General features: G+C 41.5%; 1 protein-coding gene across 2 annotated transcripts in view; it reads right to left on the bottom strand.

Annotated features, from left to right (window-relative positions):
- Positions 1 to 10,651, bottom strand: part of KCMF1 (potassium channel modulatory factor 1) — a 56,326-nt gene extending 45,675 nt beyond the window's left edge. The window contains exon 1 of one of the 2 annotated variants that reach the window (XM_061633768.1): positions 9,996 to 10,651. In XM_061633768.1, the coding sequence (XP_061489752.1) occupies positions 9,996 to 10,011 (16 nt within the window). In that variant the 5' untranslated portion in view covers positions 10,012 to 10,651. Of the gene's footprint in view, positions 1 to 8,593; positions 8,616 to 9,995 lie in introns of those variants that run through there. The other variant, XM_061633778.1, reaches the window with a different exon arrangement.
- Positions 10,652 to 15,495: the final 4,844 nt, after the last annotated feature.

Raw genomic sequence — 15,495 nt, 5'->3', positions numbered from 1 at the left:
ATCCAAAGAACTGTGTACAAAAACTCCGTCATTCATTCCAAGAGCAGGATCAAATCTGCATAAACTCTCTTGTATAGGTATGGGTCAAGTCCCTGCACTGAAAATAACAAGGTAGTTCAAGCAGGAACAGGAACCAAGAGATGTATGAGGTTCCATATTATTAAAAAAAAAAGTGGAAAAGACCAAATGTATCATATACCATGACACAAAACCAGTTACAAAGCCATGACTGACTGTAAATAGTCAGAGTTATGGTTATGTTGTTTTCACTGATGTAATATTAAACTTTTCTTCAGTATCCAGGTATATATTTTTTTAATAACCAAAATTCTTCATTAAAAAAACCCTTCTTGCTTACATTTAATATTTGCATATATGTAAATTTGTTTACCAAGTATTTTGGTTGGTTTTTAATATGATCTCTGATATTAATTCCTAAACTGTGGGCTTGGGCACACCAGTGTGCTGCAAGAGAGCCACTACTTTGCTGCAAGAAGCTAATTAAAGCCTCCTGTGTATTCAACATTGCTCCTTCAAAGCAGGCTGCTCACTGTGTAGCTACATCATTGACTGTTTTGGCCGTGCATCCTTCGAATCACCTTTCAGTGAGGGTAAGTAATTCTACCCACTCTTTAAATCAATATTGTTGGATCATTCAGTAATGCCCAATACAGAGATGAAGCAGACTTACCAATCCTCAGTTTTCTGCCTGTTGCCCCTTTGCATGGAACACTGGTCTGGACTGGCCTCTTTCCAATCAGGAGGCAAGCACAGAACAGGGTCTCATGCAAAAACACAGGGACATGAAAGGCAACTCTTACCCTTATACATGTTTAGCTGCAAGAATGTATACCTCCAATTTTAGTTCAGAAACAAGGGTGTCTCAGTATTCAAAAGATAATGAAATTGGCCTATGATCTAGGATGCAATTAGACTTACATATTTCAAGATGTCAAGCAACACAAGAAAAACCCCACAGTTCAACTATGTGTCAGGTGTATAATACAATACACAGCTCTGAAATATTACTGATGGGATAAGACTTGCAAGCTTTCATTTGATTAAGGTAAACACTTAGTCATCATAGTAGTGGAAGAAATCTTGAAATATGCATGCATTATTGACTGAATGCAATGTACAAAAGAGGACTCGTGCCTATCCTATAACTCAGTTCATAAACTACCCATGATTTTGTATATTTAAGATGTCAATTCACAGCATTCCCGATAATCACAGCTGGCAAGAATCAGAATCAGGAACATCTCTGACACTGCTAGGCTTCCACTTCTACTGTGGGTATAAGGTCTTCAGAGGCGGCAGCAAAGACTAAAAAAATAATGTCAAATTATTAAGTCTTGGTTCTGCACAGATCATTAGATATGTACAACCATGATATTCCACATCCCTTCCACGGCAGACATTTAGCAAGTATAATGGTTCAAAGTATAGTGCATGCCATTAGCTACTGATAAATAGAATTCATTAATAGTTCAATTGCTAATCCAAACTGCATCAAAGGAAAAATGTCAAGACATACACATCCTGTGTATTTCAATATGTAATATGCCCACAACCTGGTAGGATACATGCACAGATTTTGTTCTTGCAACAAAAGATGTGAAAATTTAGTTTCACCTACTGAAGGCCACTAATGATTCCACTTGCTAACTCAAGAATCAGAGCCAAGGGGACTCTGCTTGAATCTGCAACATATAAAACTATAATAAGTCAAGCCAAGAGGGACATAAATAAACTGTGGGCTAGAAAATGTTCTGTTTTTAAACCTGTCCGAAGACAGGTACATCGCCTCCACAGAGGAATCTCACATTAGTAGCAGGAATCCCATCAAAGAGGCAGTGGGACCAGGAGGTGACAACTGTATAAAAGGAGTACAAAAGAAGGGAAATTGCAGAGAAATGAACTAAGTCATCCGCATCATTATTTACTAAATAAGATACTAGAAAGATGGTCACAAATAAACCATCTTTTCCAAACAGGTCTCATAGTGAAAGGTGGAAAAGGATGAAGCTTTAGAAATGACAAATTTCAAAGAAATAAGTCACTAGGGTCAGATGGCATTAATCCAATCCAATAGTAATTTTAAGAAAGATTTGTTAAAAACAAACCATTTGTAACTTGTTGCTTAAATCTGCTTCCTTGCCAAAGGGTTGAAGGGTAGTCCATCTAACATAACTTTAAAAGAAAGGTTTTTTGGAACGGGGAGACAGTTTCAGAACATTATGTATCTATCAGATAAATTAGAGGAAAGTAAAATTAAGGATACCATGTTTTATATAGAAGAATAATCTTTTGCTAAAAAAGAATTAGTGGGCTGTAGCACAGTGCAGAGGAGAGTCTGGTTGGGAGGCCAGAGTTTGTGAGTTCAAATCCCCACTCGCGTCTCCTGGGTGTCAAGGGCCAGCTAAAGATCACCCCCACAGTGAGTGTCTCAGGGGTTATGTGCCCTGCCACCTGTGCAGCCGTGAGCAAGCTACATAGTCCCAAGGACCCAGCTGCCCCCCAGCTAGCAGTTGCGGACAAGAAAGGGGCTGGCTTGTGCAGCTGTGGCAGGCTGAGCAGGCCCTAGCCAGCTGAGGAGGACTAATCTCAGAGGGAGGCAATGGTAAACCCTCTCTGAATACCACTTACCATGAAAACCCTACTCATAGGGTAGTCATAAGTAGGGATCGACTTGAAGGCAGTCCACTTCTATTTCTCCAAACGGAAATTTTGCTTCACCAGCTTTTTAAGATTCTTTGAGGATGTGAAGAATAGATACGGCCTTGATATTTTATGCTTGGGCTTTCAAAAACACTTTGATTCTTAATAAATGCTCTTAAGCAAACCTAAGGGAATGGGTATTACAGAACAGTAACTAGTTACACAAAACTAAAGGATGGGATACATGAATAATTTTCACACTAGAGGGAAGTAAATGGTGAAAGCCCAACATTGTATACTTGGCAAATGCTAGTTTATGCACAGAATGCGAGCTGGAGCGAACAGCATGATAGTCAAGTTTCAAAGCAAACTGAAGAACTCAAATAGGATGCCTCCATATTGTGATAAGCTAAAGAATGCCAAATGAGATTCAACTTAAGCACAAAGTGATTCACACTGGGACACGAAATCCTAAATTAACATATAAACTGAAATTGACCAAGATCAGGGATGGAATTTTCTGAAAATATGTATATTAAATGAAAAATTATATGTATTAATACTCCAGGTTTCTTAAAGTAACAAGCACATAAACAAATACATATAGCAATGCACATAAATGTATAAAAATACTTATAAAGTTATGCTGCAGAAATCACATACCACATAGGGCTTGACTCTTTTATACATATTATATATAATCTTTGCATGTGCATATATGAAGACTAATTATAGGCAAAAACAGACAATGCAGGAGCAGCTTGGACATAAGTGGGCACTCAGTGCAAGATGTGGCCCAATGGTGGGCAAAGCTCAATTGAGTTGGAACTTCCAAATTTCATGCATAAATCAGTTTAAAACAGATTCCTCCTCCATTCCTAGCCAAGACTAACCAGGAATAATATCTTGAGAGTACATTCAAAGGTCACTGAAAAATGTCTACTCACTATATGGCATCCACAAAACAAAGACAAATTCAATGTTAAATTTATTAGAAAAAAGGCTGAAAATAAAAGACTATTATATGATGTAAAGAGCAAATATGAAGAAAATGTTCTGTTTTTAAACCTGTCCGAAGACAGGTACATCGCCTCCACACAGAGGAATCTCACAGGACATCCTGGTGCTCTTCATCCCACCCTTTAGCACACATACAGTTGTTTATCACACTAATCTGTTACTGAGAATGGAAAGCCTATGCCCAAATCCCATATCTCGCATTTTGGAAGAAAAGTTGCCTCTGTCACCCTTGTAGATTCCTATGCTGGTGAACTTGCTGACTCTCCTGGACCTTTCAATGACTATAAATTCACTGATAATTAGAATCTTTTTGGGATTCCTTGAAGGTATGGAATTTGGGGTAATGTTTTGAAATGGTTCTGCTCATCTCTGAAAGGTCAATCCCAGGAAGCAGCTTTGAAAAACTGCAGTTCTACTTCATGGCCTTTGATCTGCAGGTTTCTCAGGGTTCCACCTTATTTCCCCTGCTTTCGAACGTCTAGACAAAACTGCTGGGAGAGATCATCCATGACGACACATAACTCTACCTCTTGTTTCCATCTTCCCATGAAGGTAATGAATGCCAAGAAACTGCTGCCTAGAATTAGTTCAGGAGTAGATGGCAGTGAACAAGTGACACTTGGATGACACTTAATCCAGGTAAGACAGAAACACTGTTGGTCAGAATTTCTGGATAAGGATATTCAACTTGTTTTGAAGATGGATGCATTCCCCCTAAAGCAGCAGGCAAGAGCTTGATCCATCATTTCCCAGATACGCAGGTGGCAGTGAGGAGTGCCTTTTACCAGCACTGGCTGGTTCATCAACTGCAATCTTTCCTGGAGAAGATTAACCTACTGCCTGTTATCCTGTCCTGGTCACTTCCTGTCTCCACTACTGAAATACTCTCTACATGAGGCTGCCTTTTTTAAAGTATATAAATTTCAGAGTAAATGCTGCTGACAGAATATTAAAGGCTTTGATCTTTGAGTGCCAGATAACACCAAAGTTGTTCCATCTGTTCACTTTGTCCATTTGTTTCTGGGCGCAAGTGCTGATACTGAACTTTAAAACCCTAAACCGTTTAGGACAGGTTCACCAAAAAACTGCCTGCTCAGACTTTAGAAGATCAGTCTTGAAGCCATGCTCTCTATCCTGTCCATATATGAGATAAAATAGATGAGTATATTGTATGAGACAGAGCCTCCTCCGTGGTAGCACAAAGACTGTAAGAAGTCTAGTCAACTTTTTCCTGGTGAAGATCTGCCATGCTACCTCTCCTGTTTTCAGATGGTTTGTAGAGCCTTTTTTATTCTAGGTGGGTTCAATATATGATATGCTTTATAGTTTTAAATGTTATTTGCTGAATTTTAGTTTGCTTTTTTAATTGCTGTCATTCTGTTATAATGTATGTGTTTTTATTTTATCTTGATCTATTTTCATACTCCTATAGTATGCTGCTTCTATTGTTGTAACGTAAAGTGGGATATATTAATAAAACAAAAGCACTCCCTATTCTGCTGAGTCTAGGAATTTGAGCCACATTTCTTGACTAAGTGGGAGGAGGAGGGCTGGTCATGTGGGAGGTACACGTCTCCCCTCCTCACCTGTACCTTCAAACCACTCCATAAACTTGACCTCCTTTGTCTCTGATTTATGTATGGCTATATCCCTGCCCATGAATTCTGCTCCTACCCTCAACTGTCCCAAGATCTTCTGCTCCCTCAAATTACTTCAGCATTTCTCCCTTGCTACCTCTGATGCTTGGAAATGCCTTCCAAAATCTGCATGGTGCCACCTCTCTCTTTTCCTTCAAATACTGCCTCAAAACACAGCTTTTCTGTGAAGACTTTGGCACAACTCCCAGTCTCCTACTGTACCTCAGGCTAACATATTCTTTCCCTATTAATCCCTGCCTTCACTTCCATCCCTCTCCTCTGTTCCTAATTTGCGTTAAAGTATAGATTGTTTATATAAAGCACCATCAAATGTTCATAGTGTTTTACAGAGTTCAAGAGGACATGCCCAGGTATCTTCCAACAGCCCAATCCCCTGCAACAGCCCAACAATGAATGTGCATGCATTAGTGGGTAGGGGAGCCAGAGTCTGTTACGCACTGTACCCACAGTGGACTGAATCAACCATTTCTCTCTTTCAAAATATTGGAACTCAGGGTTAGCACAAACCTACTTCAAGATGTGGTAGCTACTAGCATAATGACTTCAAAAGAGAATTAGAGGAATTTATAGAGCAAAGATCTTTCAGATTATCAGCCAAGAGAATTAAAAACAAACCTCTATTAAAAGGCTCTGATAGCAGTCCCTATCAAGCCGTTTGTCCCACAGTCATCTGGCCAACTACTGTTGTAAATAGAATGCTTGGTTAGATAACACCTTTGGTCTAATCCAGTATGGCAATTCTCCACATCTACTCACTGCTGTCTGAGCATGGAAAAGATACCAAACACAACTGTTTGGCAAGCAGTTTCACTGAAAGGCAACAAAGATTTGGTACAACTAGTTGCAGAATCAAGGCCTCCGTTTACTATACCACCAGCATGGATCTCAGCAGGCGCACTACATAAGTTGTTAGTGTGCTGCAGTAGTTACCAATGCCACATCCTACGTCAGTTCAGTTACAAGCTAAGTGAACTAACTTCCTAGAACTCTAGTTTTTGTTCCCTGGGAGAAACTCAAAGCTTTGCTGCCTGTCAACCTACTCCTGAATTATGGGACCCAAGGCTTTTCAGATTATTAATACTTAGTTCTCTGAAACTTCAACTGTCTAATGCACAGAAACTATTTCAACTTGCCTTTATTACTTGCTTGCTGAGAGATACTCAGTGTGTCCAAACAGCTACTTATGAGAAAATCAACATTACTTACTAAAACAAGAGTTACTAAGAGAATTTCATAGCTAATGTTCATTTTCTGATAGGCAAAAGGTCAAGGAACTCTGAATGTGTTTGCATCATGTTTTAGTGTGTTCTATCTTATGGAATGGCCACAGACAAAATATCAGCCAAAATACTCACACAGCCAATATTAAAACAAGATTGCCTTTGAATAACCTCCATAATTTGCAAAAGTCTCCACAATAACAGACTTCTTTCAGATTTTCTGAGAGCATCTCAGTTTGAGATCATCCCCATTAATAAAAAGTAAATATTCTCTCTCTCCTTTCATCACTGGAATCCCACTGCAGAAAATAAAACTGACTTTAAGGCTGCAGTCCTATGAACACTGAATTGGGACTTCTGAGTAAAAATCAGGATCAAGCTGTAAAACTAAAGAAGTTCACAAATTACAAGAACATGTTCATACTGTGCACCCAGTTGATTGTGTGCTTGCTGAATCTCCAAGATCTCACACTTAAGCAAATACCTTTAAACCCATTATTATTACAGCCATTTATAGGGGAGAGCTCTCAAACTCTGATGAGTTGGCATCTACAGGATACATATAAACCTCAAAAGTACTTGGCATCTCTCTGTTATAATTTTAATCAGCACAGCTATAATGGATCTTTATCCTGCTACTATACTTTAAGCCTGCTTACAACTTGATTGTAGTCCTTGAACAACAATTTAAGAACCATTCATCCTCAAAAGGACAACAGTAAAATAACCTACTGTTCACTAACTTAAAAGCAGAAGCTCTGCTGGATCAGACCAAGGATTCACCTAGTTCAGTATCCTGTCTTCAACAGCAACCAATCAGATGCAGGAAGCCAGAAACCAGAGCACAAAGGCAAAAGGTCTCCCCAGTTATCTGGTCCCTAGCGAATTGCATACAGTGCAATACTGCCTATGAAAAGCGAGGATCCATAATAGACATACCCTCAAATTCCCTGGTAAAGCTTTTTAAGCTGTGGTCATTGCCACATCTGGCAGCAAATTCCATTAGCTAATGGAATTTCAACTATCAAAAGGCACTAACCAACAGTAAAAGATGGAAGCCTGAACTTTATATAACATGAAAAACTATCTTCCATCTTTTACTATTGGTTAGTAGTGCCTTTTGATAGTTGGAATTTGGAATTCCATTAGCTGATGGAATTCCAGCTATCAAAAAGGCACCCACCATTAGTAAAAGATGGAAGATTGTTTTCATAAAAAATAACGTTAACACTTTCAGCAACATTTACACTGTAAAAACAAAAGTTTTAGTTGTCCTGGACTGCTCATTCCTCATTAGCATTAACTTATGGATATTTGATAATGCCTATGCATATTTATTTCCACGACCGTATGTCATAACCATTGGGTATTAAATCTGTCATCTGTGCTTGCTTGTTGAAAAGCATTACTACAGATAACTTCTGCAGGTCATCTTATTGCTAATTAGTATCAACAAAACACAGAAACAAAACAAAAACGGTCCATTAGTCATACATTTTTTGCTTTTAGCCACACACCTTTTCAACTTTCCAGTTCTTTTCACTATTGTTTATTGATCATCCATTTACTCCTGCTTCAACAATAAATAATATACAAGGCAAACTGAACTATCACCTGAGTTGTCCTCTGTATTATTGCAAAATGCAAGTAAGCAATAATAATAATAATAATAAAATTTTATTTATGAGTCGCCTATCTGGCCGAATGAACGGCCACTCTAGGCGACGTACATAACACAGTAAAATACAATATAAAAACAATGAGGACCACAATCAATAATTAATCTAAACACCACCCTTCCAGTTAATAACAGCATTAAAAGCTAATCTACCCCGGAGATCCCGTAGAATGAAAACAGCATAACATATCTAAGAGGGAAAGATTTAAGTCAGAGATGGCTAACATGTGGCCCTCCAGAAGTTGCCAACGATTAAGGCTGATGGGAGTTTATTTATTTCAGCAACATCTTGAGGGCCACACATTGGTCAACATTGTAAATAACTATACAGAATTCACCAGACCACATGTACCTACATGTCATGAAGCAGCTTGAAGAAAAAGTATAGACAGCTACTTGAATGATGCATATTCTTACTTGCCACTAGAAAAGGAACTACCTACAAGATTAGATTACATTTGCAACTTGGTTTCCCACAAGCTATTCAACCCCAATCAACTTTACAACAAAGGTGTTTGAAAATTTGTGTTTTCAAGCACATTATACAAGCCAAATCTACATCAAAGATTAGATCCTACGCAATCTCTCTCCCTTATCCTTTCTCAACTTGCAATTATTTTCTACTGTTCATGGCTACCATACAAGCCTTTTTCTGCTATACAAGAATAACAATTCCCAGAAGTATATCCTGAACCTCATACCAACTCTTTAGTGTTCCCAATTTCAGCTTCCTCTTCAAAACTCACTTTCTCACATGTCCACGCTTTACGTCAGCACAGTTCTATATACACCTTTTCCTTATCACATCAACTCGCACACAGTGTCCTCTGTGTAGTTCTCAGGCCTTTAGTCCCCGTCCATAACCCTCATCTCCAGGTATACATCCACACTAGCACTGCTGGCAATCTCTCGCCACCATATACTCTGTGTTTACCCCACCCAGAACTTTAACATACATCCATTTTCCTCCGTCAACAAAATGTGAAACTACCACATTCGTCCTCACTCTGCGTGGCCCCCACTTCTTTCCAAACATCCTCTCTTTTGCATATCCAGCCCTATTTATGATTTCTCTCTACTTCTGGCTCACTAAGCCTATGTACACACCAAAACGTAGTTCTCCTCCACCTTAACTCCCAAACTCTCACTGCCGTTTGGGAGCTCATGTACTCAAGCCCATGTACGCCATTCCCACGTACCCCACAACAAACCTTAACACTGTCTGGTGTGCAAGCCAGCCCCCAAAACCCATCCTTTTTATCTCCCAACACAAATACTTTCCTTTCCCTGCCAGCTGGGCCTTGCTCGCTCATCCACGCTTCTTCATATCAATCACGCCCGCCATAAGGGCATAGTTCCCTCCCCCCCAGAAAACGGGGCAGCAGTCGCCCCATAACTACTATCCCCCCTAGGGCGGGGCCAAAGACAGGCCCGGCGCTGAGGTGTCCACAACAGCCTGGGCCTCGTTTTAGGCCGCACTTCAGGCCACCTCCTGGTCCGGGACGAAAAGGAGCCGTAACGGACACAGGCCCCATGACAATGCAAAGCAGGTCCGGCCCGCCCTTCTTCCGCCGCCGCCGCCGGCAGCTCCTGCTACCCCGGGCTGGGCTCCGTTGCCGGCTTCTCTGCCTACTTGTTACCACCACCACCACCACTCCTAGTGCAGCGTCGGCGGCGCCATGATGATCCAACTCTCGCTCTCCTCCCCCCCCCCGGCTTGTGTCGCCCAGGCCCGGCCTGCACCGGCCTCACACTCACCTTCATGACGGGACATCCTAGTTCAGAGGAGAAGACGGCGGCAGCGGCCCGGCCCGGCCCAGCCCAGGCCCGTCCCGGGCTCCAGTTCCCCTCTCCCACCCACCCCCCGGTTTTGGCTGTTCGGCACCGGATCCGCAGCCTGGGCCCGGCTTGGCCTAGCCTGGGCTCCCAAGTCACCCCTCCTTGTGCACAGCTTAGGATGGCTCGCTTCGGCTTGGGAGCGCGCGAAGGGAGGGGAATCGACTCCGGTGGTGTCGCGAGGAGGCGGCGGTCGCACTGATGGGGAGGCCTTTCCGGGATAGAGGAGGTAGCGGCTGCAGTTCTCTTCCCTCCCTCTTCCCGGGAGGCAGCGAGCAGGCGGGCGGGTGCCGCCGCCGTGACACGGTGACTCTGTAAGCTCGCTCAGGCCCCCGCCAGCTCCTAGCGCCGCCCTCCCGCTCGACGACGACAGCAGCGGCGGCGGATCTCGTCGGTCTCCCTGGTCTATTTCCCTCCCCGCGTCGTCACCCCTACACACACACACACGCTCAGTAGTCACAGCGCCGCCACTGCCGTCTCTTCCTCCTCCTCCTCCTCCTGCCCAGCCTACCTCCCTTTCTCTCCTCCCGCCCGCCGAGAGGAAGAGGAAATAACACAGCGGGCCAGAGAAGGAGGAAAGAGCCGGCTGGACTCGGGAGGGGAGTGTTTAGGAGGATCTGCCCTCCCCGCGCACTCCCGTGGCCCCTCGGCTCTAATTTCTTCTCCTCGTTTTCCTCTCCTGACAAAACTGACTTCGTTCCTACACGCAGACTTTCTTCTCCCGGCGGCTCAATGTCGTGTTACAACCGTTTGCTTTTAAAAAACAAAAAACTGGAGTTCTGGGAACATAGAAAAATCAGGCCTCAGAATCCTCCCTGTAGACTTGCTTTGAGCTGTATAGAAATTTGGGGACGGAACTGAATTAGGTCTGGGCTCTCTACGGATTTTATGTACAACCCGACTGGACGAATTCAAAAGCACTGATTCTTCTCCGCCTTACAGCTTTGGGGGCCTGACAGCATAACTCTGTCCTAATGGGGAATTGAGGCGATTATATTATTCATATGTACGAGTAAGGAAGGCCCTGTATAGGACTTATGTCCGAGTAAACATGCAGACTGGGATTACTAGTTTTCCTTCACAGACTGTTATTATCACGATCCGCTTTCTGCCCTGGCTGGTTGTTTTTTAAACCAAAAGCACCAACCCCCAAAAGATAACAGCCTCCAGAGTGGTTGTATACCATAGCCAGCATGGATTTTCCACATTCCCTCATGTTAAATTGAAAATACCCTCCATGCCATTCTGCTGCTTCCCATAACATCATTTCAAAAAAATTTTTTTTCAAAACTTGTCCTGAACTCAGAAACACTTGCTTAACAGCCCTATACATTTTCATGACACACACAAAACACTCGGAGAGAATCTAGAGTTTAAAGTCCAAAATAAATAAAAATTCAGACCCTTGTTGGACTTTTTTCTGTCAGGGATCTCATAATTGGTTGAAATTAATTCAAAATCAGCCATATTCACAGAGTACCTGTAATCCTGTTACTGGCCTTGCCCCATATTCTGACCTTCATCTTCTGCAGTTTAAAAAATGCATGGCTGATTTTTAATTAATTTAAGAAATTTAAAATTGGTGTCTATGATAGCACAGGCATGCACAGTAGAAACCAACTGTCAGTGTTCTAAAAGCCAGACTCACGGCTGTTTGTCCTGCCTAATCAGGTGGCCACACCCACAGCCAGACATTTATTCTACTTTAAACAGTTATGGCTTCCCCCAAAGAATCCTGGGAAGTATAGTTTGTGAAGGGTGCTGAGTATTGTTAGGAGACTCCTGTTCCCCTGACAGACCTCCAATGGCCAGACTGGTTTAACAGTCAACCCCTCTTCTGAGGATTGTAGCTCTATGAGGGGAATAGGACGTCTCCTAATAGCTCTTAGCACCCTTCACAAACTACACCTCCCAGGATTCTTTGGGGGAAGCATAGCAGGCTGAAAATACGCATCTTGGGCAGGCCAAGTTTGTTTTTTCCAACAGCTAGATCCATTGCTTAAGTAGCAACATACTGTAATCAAACTGCAGTTTGATTTTATATCAAACTGCAGTTTCAGATTCAACTGTTAATGCACCCAAAATAGAAATAGAATATAACCTCCAATTTCAAACATAGAAGGCTGTCTTCACCATATGACATTGACCAATAAAAAGGCTTTGAAGGTACTAAAAACAAATTTGTGACAGATTTCTAGGATGAATAATGAGAGAAATATACTTTTCTAGGTTAGGTTCTCTGTAGAAACAGTATAACACAGGAAAGAAACAAAAAATGTAATTTTCCATATTTGGAGATGCAATTCTGATTGCAGATGTTGCCACCACTCACCATATGCTCAGAGGTTTGTTGTTGTTACATGCCTTCAAGTCGATTGCGACTTATGGCGACTCTATGAATGAGTGACCTCGAATAGCATCTGTTTATGTGTCCAAAGTATGATAACCTCAGTTTCATCATTTTAGCTTCTAGTGACAGTTCTGGCTAAATTTGTTCTAACACCCAGTTATTTGTCTTTTTCACAGTCCATGGTATGCGTAAAGCTCTCTCCAACACCACATTTCAAATGAGTTAATTGTTCTCTTATCTGCTTTTTTCACTGTCCAACTTTCACATCCATACATAGAGATCAGGAATACCATTGTCTGAATGATCCTGACTTTAGTGTTCAGTGATACATCTTTGCATTTGAGGACCTTTTCTAGTTCTCTCATAGCTGCCCTCCCCAGTCCTAGCCTTCTTCTGATTTCTTCACTATTGTCTCCATTTTGGTTAATGACTGTGGCAAGGTATTGATCATCCTTGACAAGTTCAATGTCCTCGTTGTCAACTTTCAAGTTACATAAATCTTCTCTTGTCATTACTTTAGTCTTCTTGATGTTCAGCTGTAGTCCTACTTTTGTGCTTTCCTCTTTAACTTTCATCAGCATTCGTTTCAAATCATTACTGGTTTCAGCTAGTAGTATGGTATCATCTGCATATCTTAAATTTCTGATATTTCTCCCTCCAATTTTCACACTTCCTTCATCTTGGTCCAATCCCGCTTTCCATATGATATGTTCTGCGTATAGATTAAATAAATAGGGTGATAAAATACACCCCTGTCTCACACCCTTTCCAACGGAGAACCAATTGGTTTCTCCATATTCTGTCCTTACAATAGCCTCTTGTCCAGAGTATAGGTTGCACATCAGGACAATCGGATGCTGTGGCACCCCCATTTCTTTTAAAGCATTCCATAGTTTTTCATGATCTACACAGTCAATGGCTTTACTGTAATCTATAAAGCACAGGGTGATTTCCTTCTGAAATTCCTTGGTCCATTCCATTATTCAATGTATGTTTATGGTATGATCTCTGGTGCCTCTTCCCTTTCTAAAACCAGCTTGGACCTCTGGCATTTCTCACTCCATATATGGTAAGAGCCTTTGTTGTAGAATCTTGAGCATTACTTTACTTGCATGGGATATTAAGGCAATAGTTCAATAATTACTTCATTCCCTGAAATCCCCTTTCTTTGGAATTGGGATGTATATTGAACGCTTCCAGTCTGTGGGCCATTGTTTAGTTTTCCATATTTGTTGACAGATTCAGTCTCAGTAGCTTGTAGCAACTCTATTGGTATGCCGTTTGTTCCTGGTGATTTGTTTCTTTCAAGTATTTTAAGAGCAGCTTTCACCTCACATTCTAAAATTTCTGGTTCTTCATCATACAGTTCCGCTGTGAATGAATCTGTTATCCTTGCATCCCTTTTATAGAGAGGCACATGTTTCCAAATTCTTCCAAGCTACAAAGGAAGTGGATTGGACTGTGAAAGACCACCCCAAACTGTGTTTGCATTTTTACAAATTTGTAGGGCAGTACAACACCTCAGAAAGGAGGTCAGGTTTGCTGTTCCCCTGGTGCATTCACTATCGCTGCCCAACCTCCCTGCTTTTTAAGGTTAGATAGAAGTATCTGTTGGCTATAGGAATGTTCTTAAACCACAAGGGCTTTTTGCCTCTTAATTAATATATCTTCCAGAGGCCACCAAAATTCCACTCCTAGAGTTGGAGAAATTATTCCATTTTCTTCTTCATTGCTTAAATGTGGTGTAGTGGTTGTGTGTTGGACTACGACCTGGGAAATCAGGGTTCAAATTCCACCTCACCTGTGAAGCTCACTGGGTGACCTTGGCCAGTCATAGTTTCACCCTAACCTACCTCACAGGGTTGTTATGAGGATAAATGGAGGAGAGGAGGAAAACCCTGTACTCTACCTTGAGCTCTTTGGAGGAAAGGTGAAATATACATGTAATAATAAAAATAAACAAACAGGAAACAACTTGCTCCTCAATATATCCCACAAGAATAGCACTCCCCCATGTTTTATTGAAATTATCTGAAGCCAGCTGTGCAGAAATCTTACTTTCAGATATGCTTGCCCAAATTAGACTATTTGCTACCTAGAATCTTTGTGAATTTGGAAATCAATCTCCTTTTTTTTCCATCAGGGAGAACTGGGCTATGTTGTGCAGAATTGAGCAGCTATACAAACAGCAGCAAAAGAAGAAGAGCTGCCTGGCTAATAGAAGGGACAATTGCAGCTCAGAGACTGCCTTACTTCTTCCTCTTGATGCAATTATTGCAACGGGCATGGTCCCTCTGCTCCATCAATAGCTATAGAGGATCAGATTTTACTGCTGGAAAGAGTTTGGCTGCCTAAAAGCAAAGTCTGTTTCTGTGCCTCTCTCTTTCACTCAGACACATTCACACACACACACGCAGAAACCAAATTCTCCTTTTCAAATGAGAAATGAAACTAAATAGTGTCTACTGAAGTGTCTTGCATTTTTCATTAGTATAGTTTGTGACCATTTGCAATAAACTGGGACTTCAAAAATGTATTTGGAAGTGCAAATAGATCTGGAAGAACAGGATTCACAACATTTAATAATTTTGGATATATTAGAAATCAGCAGCTAGAGGGATCTGGTCCAATGCAGGATGCTGACTTCCCCAACAATTGCCAACCTAGCAGCAAACTTTCTGGCACACATTTTAGGGGATGGCATTTGAAGTAGAATACAAGATAAATTTCCAACATATTGCATAGAAGCACTCTAGTTCCTCTGATCCTCTAGACACCCATAAATCATGAGTCAATTTCTCCATGATTGCCAGATTCCATAGATTTTTATACCACAAAGGTAAGTGGAGGTCCTGAACAGTTTTCCATCTTTGTGCAATTGGGATCCAAGCTGCAGCCAACATCCATGTAAGCAGTTCTTTTGCATGAAACTTTGTCATCGGGGGGGGGCATAAGTTCAACAGAGACAGTTGTGGGATAATTGAGATATTTGTTTGGAATATTTTTGAGATTTCTTGATATACATGCGCCCAGAAATAGTGTATAGGGGGACACTCCCACCAAAGATGTAAG

This window comes from Rhineura floridana, chromosome 1, assembly GCF_030035675.1.
Source record: "Rhineura floridana isolate rRhiFlo1 chromosome 1, rRhiFlo1.hap2, whole genome shotgun sequence".
In the NCBI taxonomy this organism is placed as follows: Eukaryota; Metazoa; Chordata; class Lepidosauria; order Squamata; family Rhineuridae; genus Rhineura; species Rhineura floridana.
Note: the sequence above shows the minus strand (reverse complement) of the source record. Positions and strands in the feature narration are given on the sequence as shown.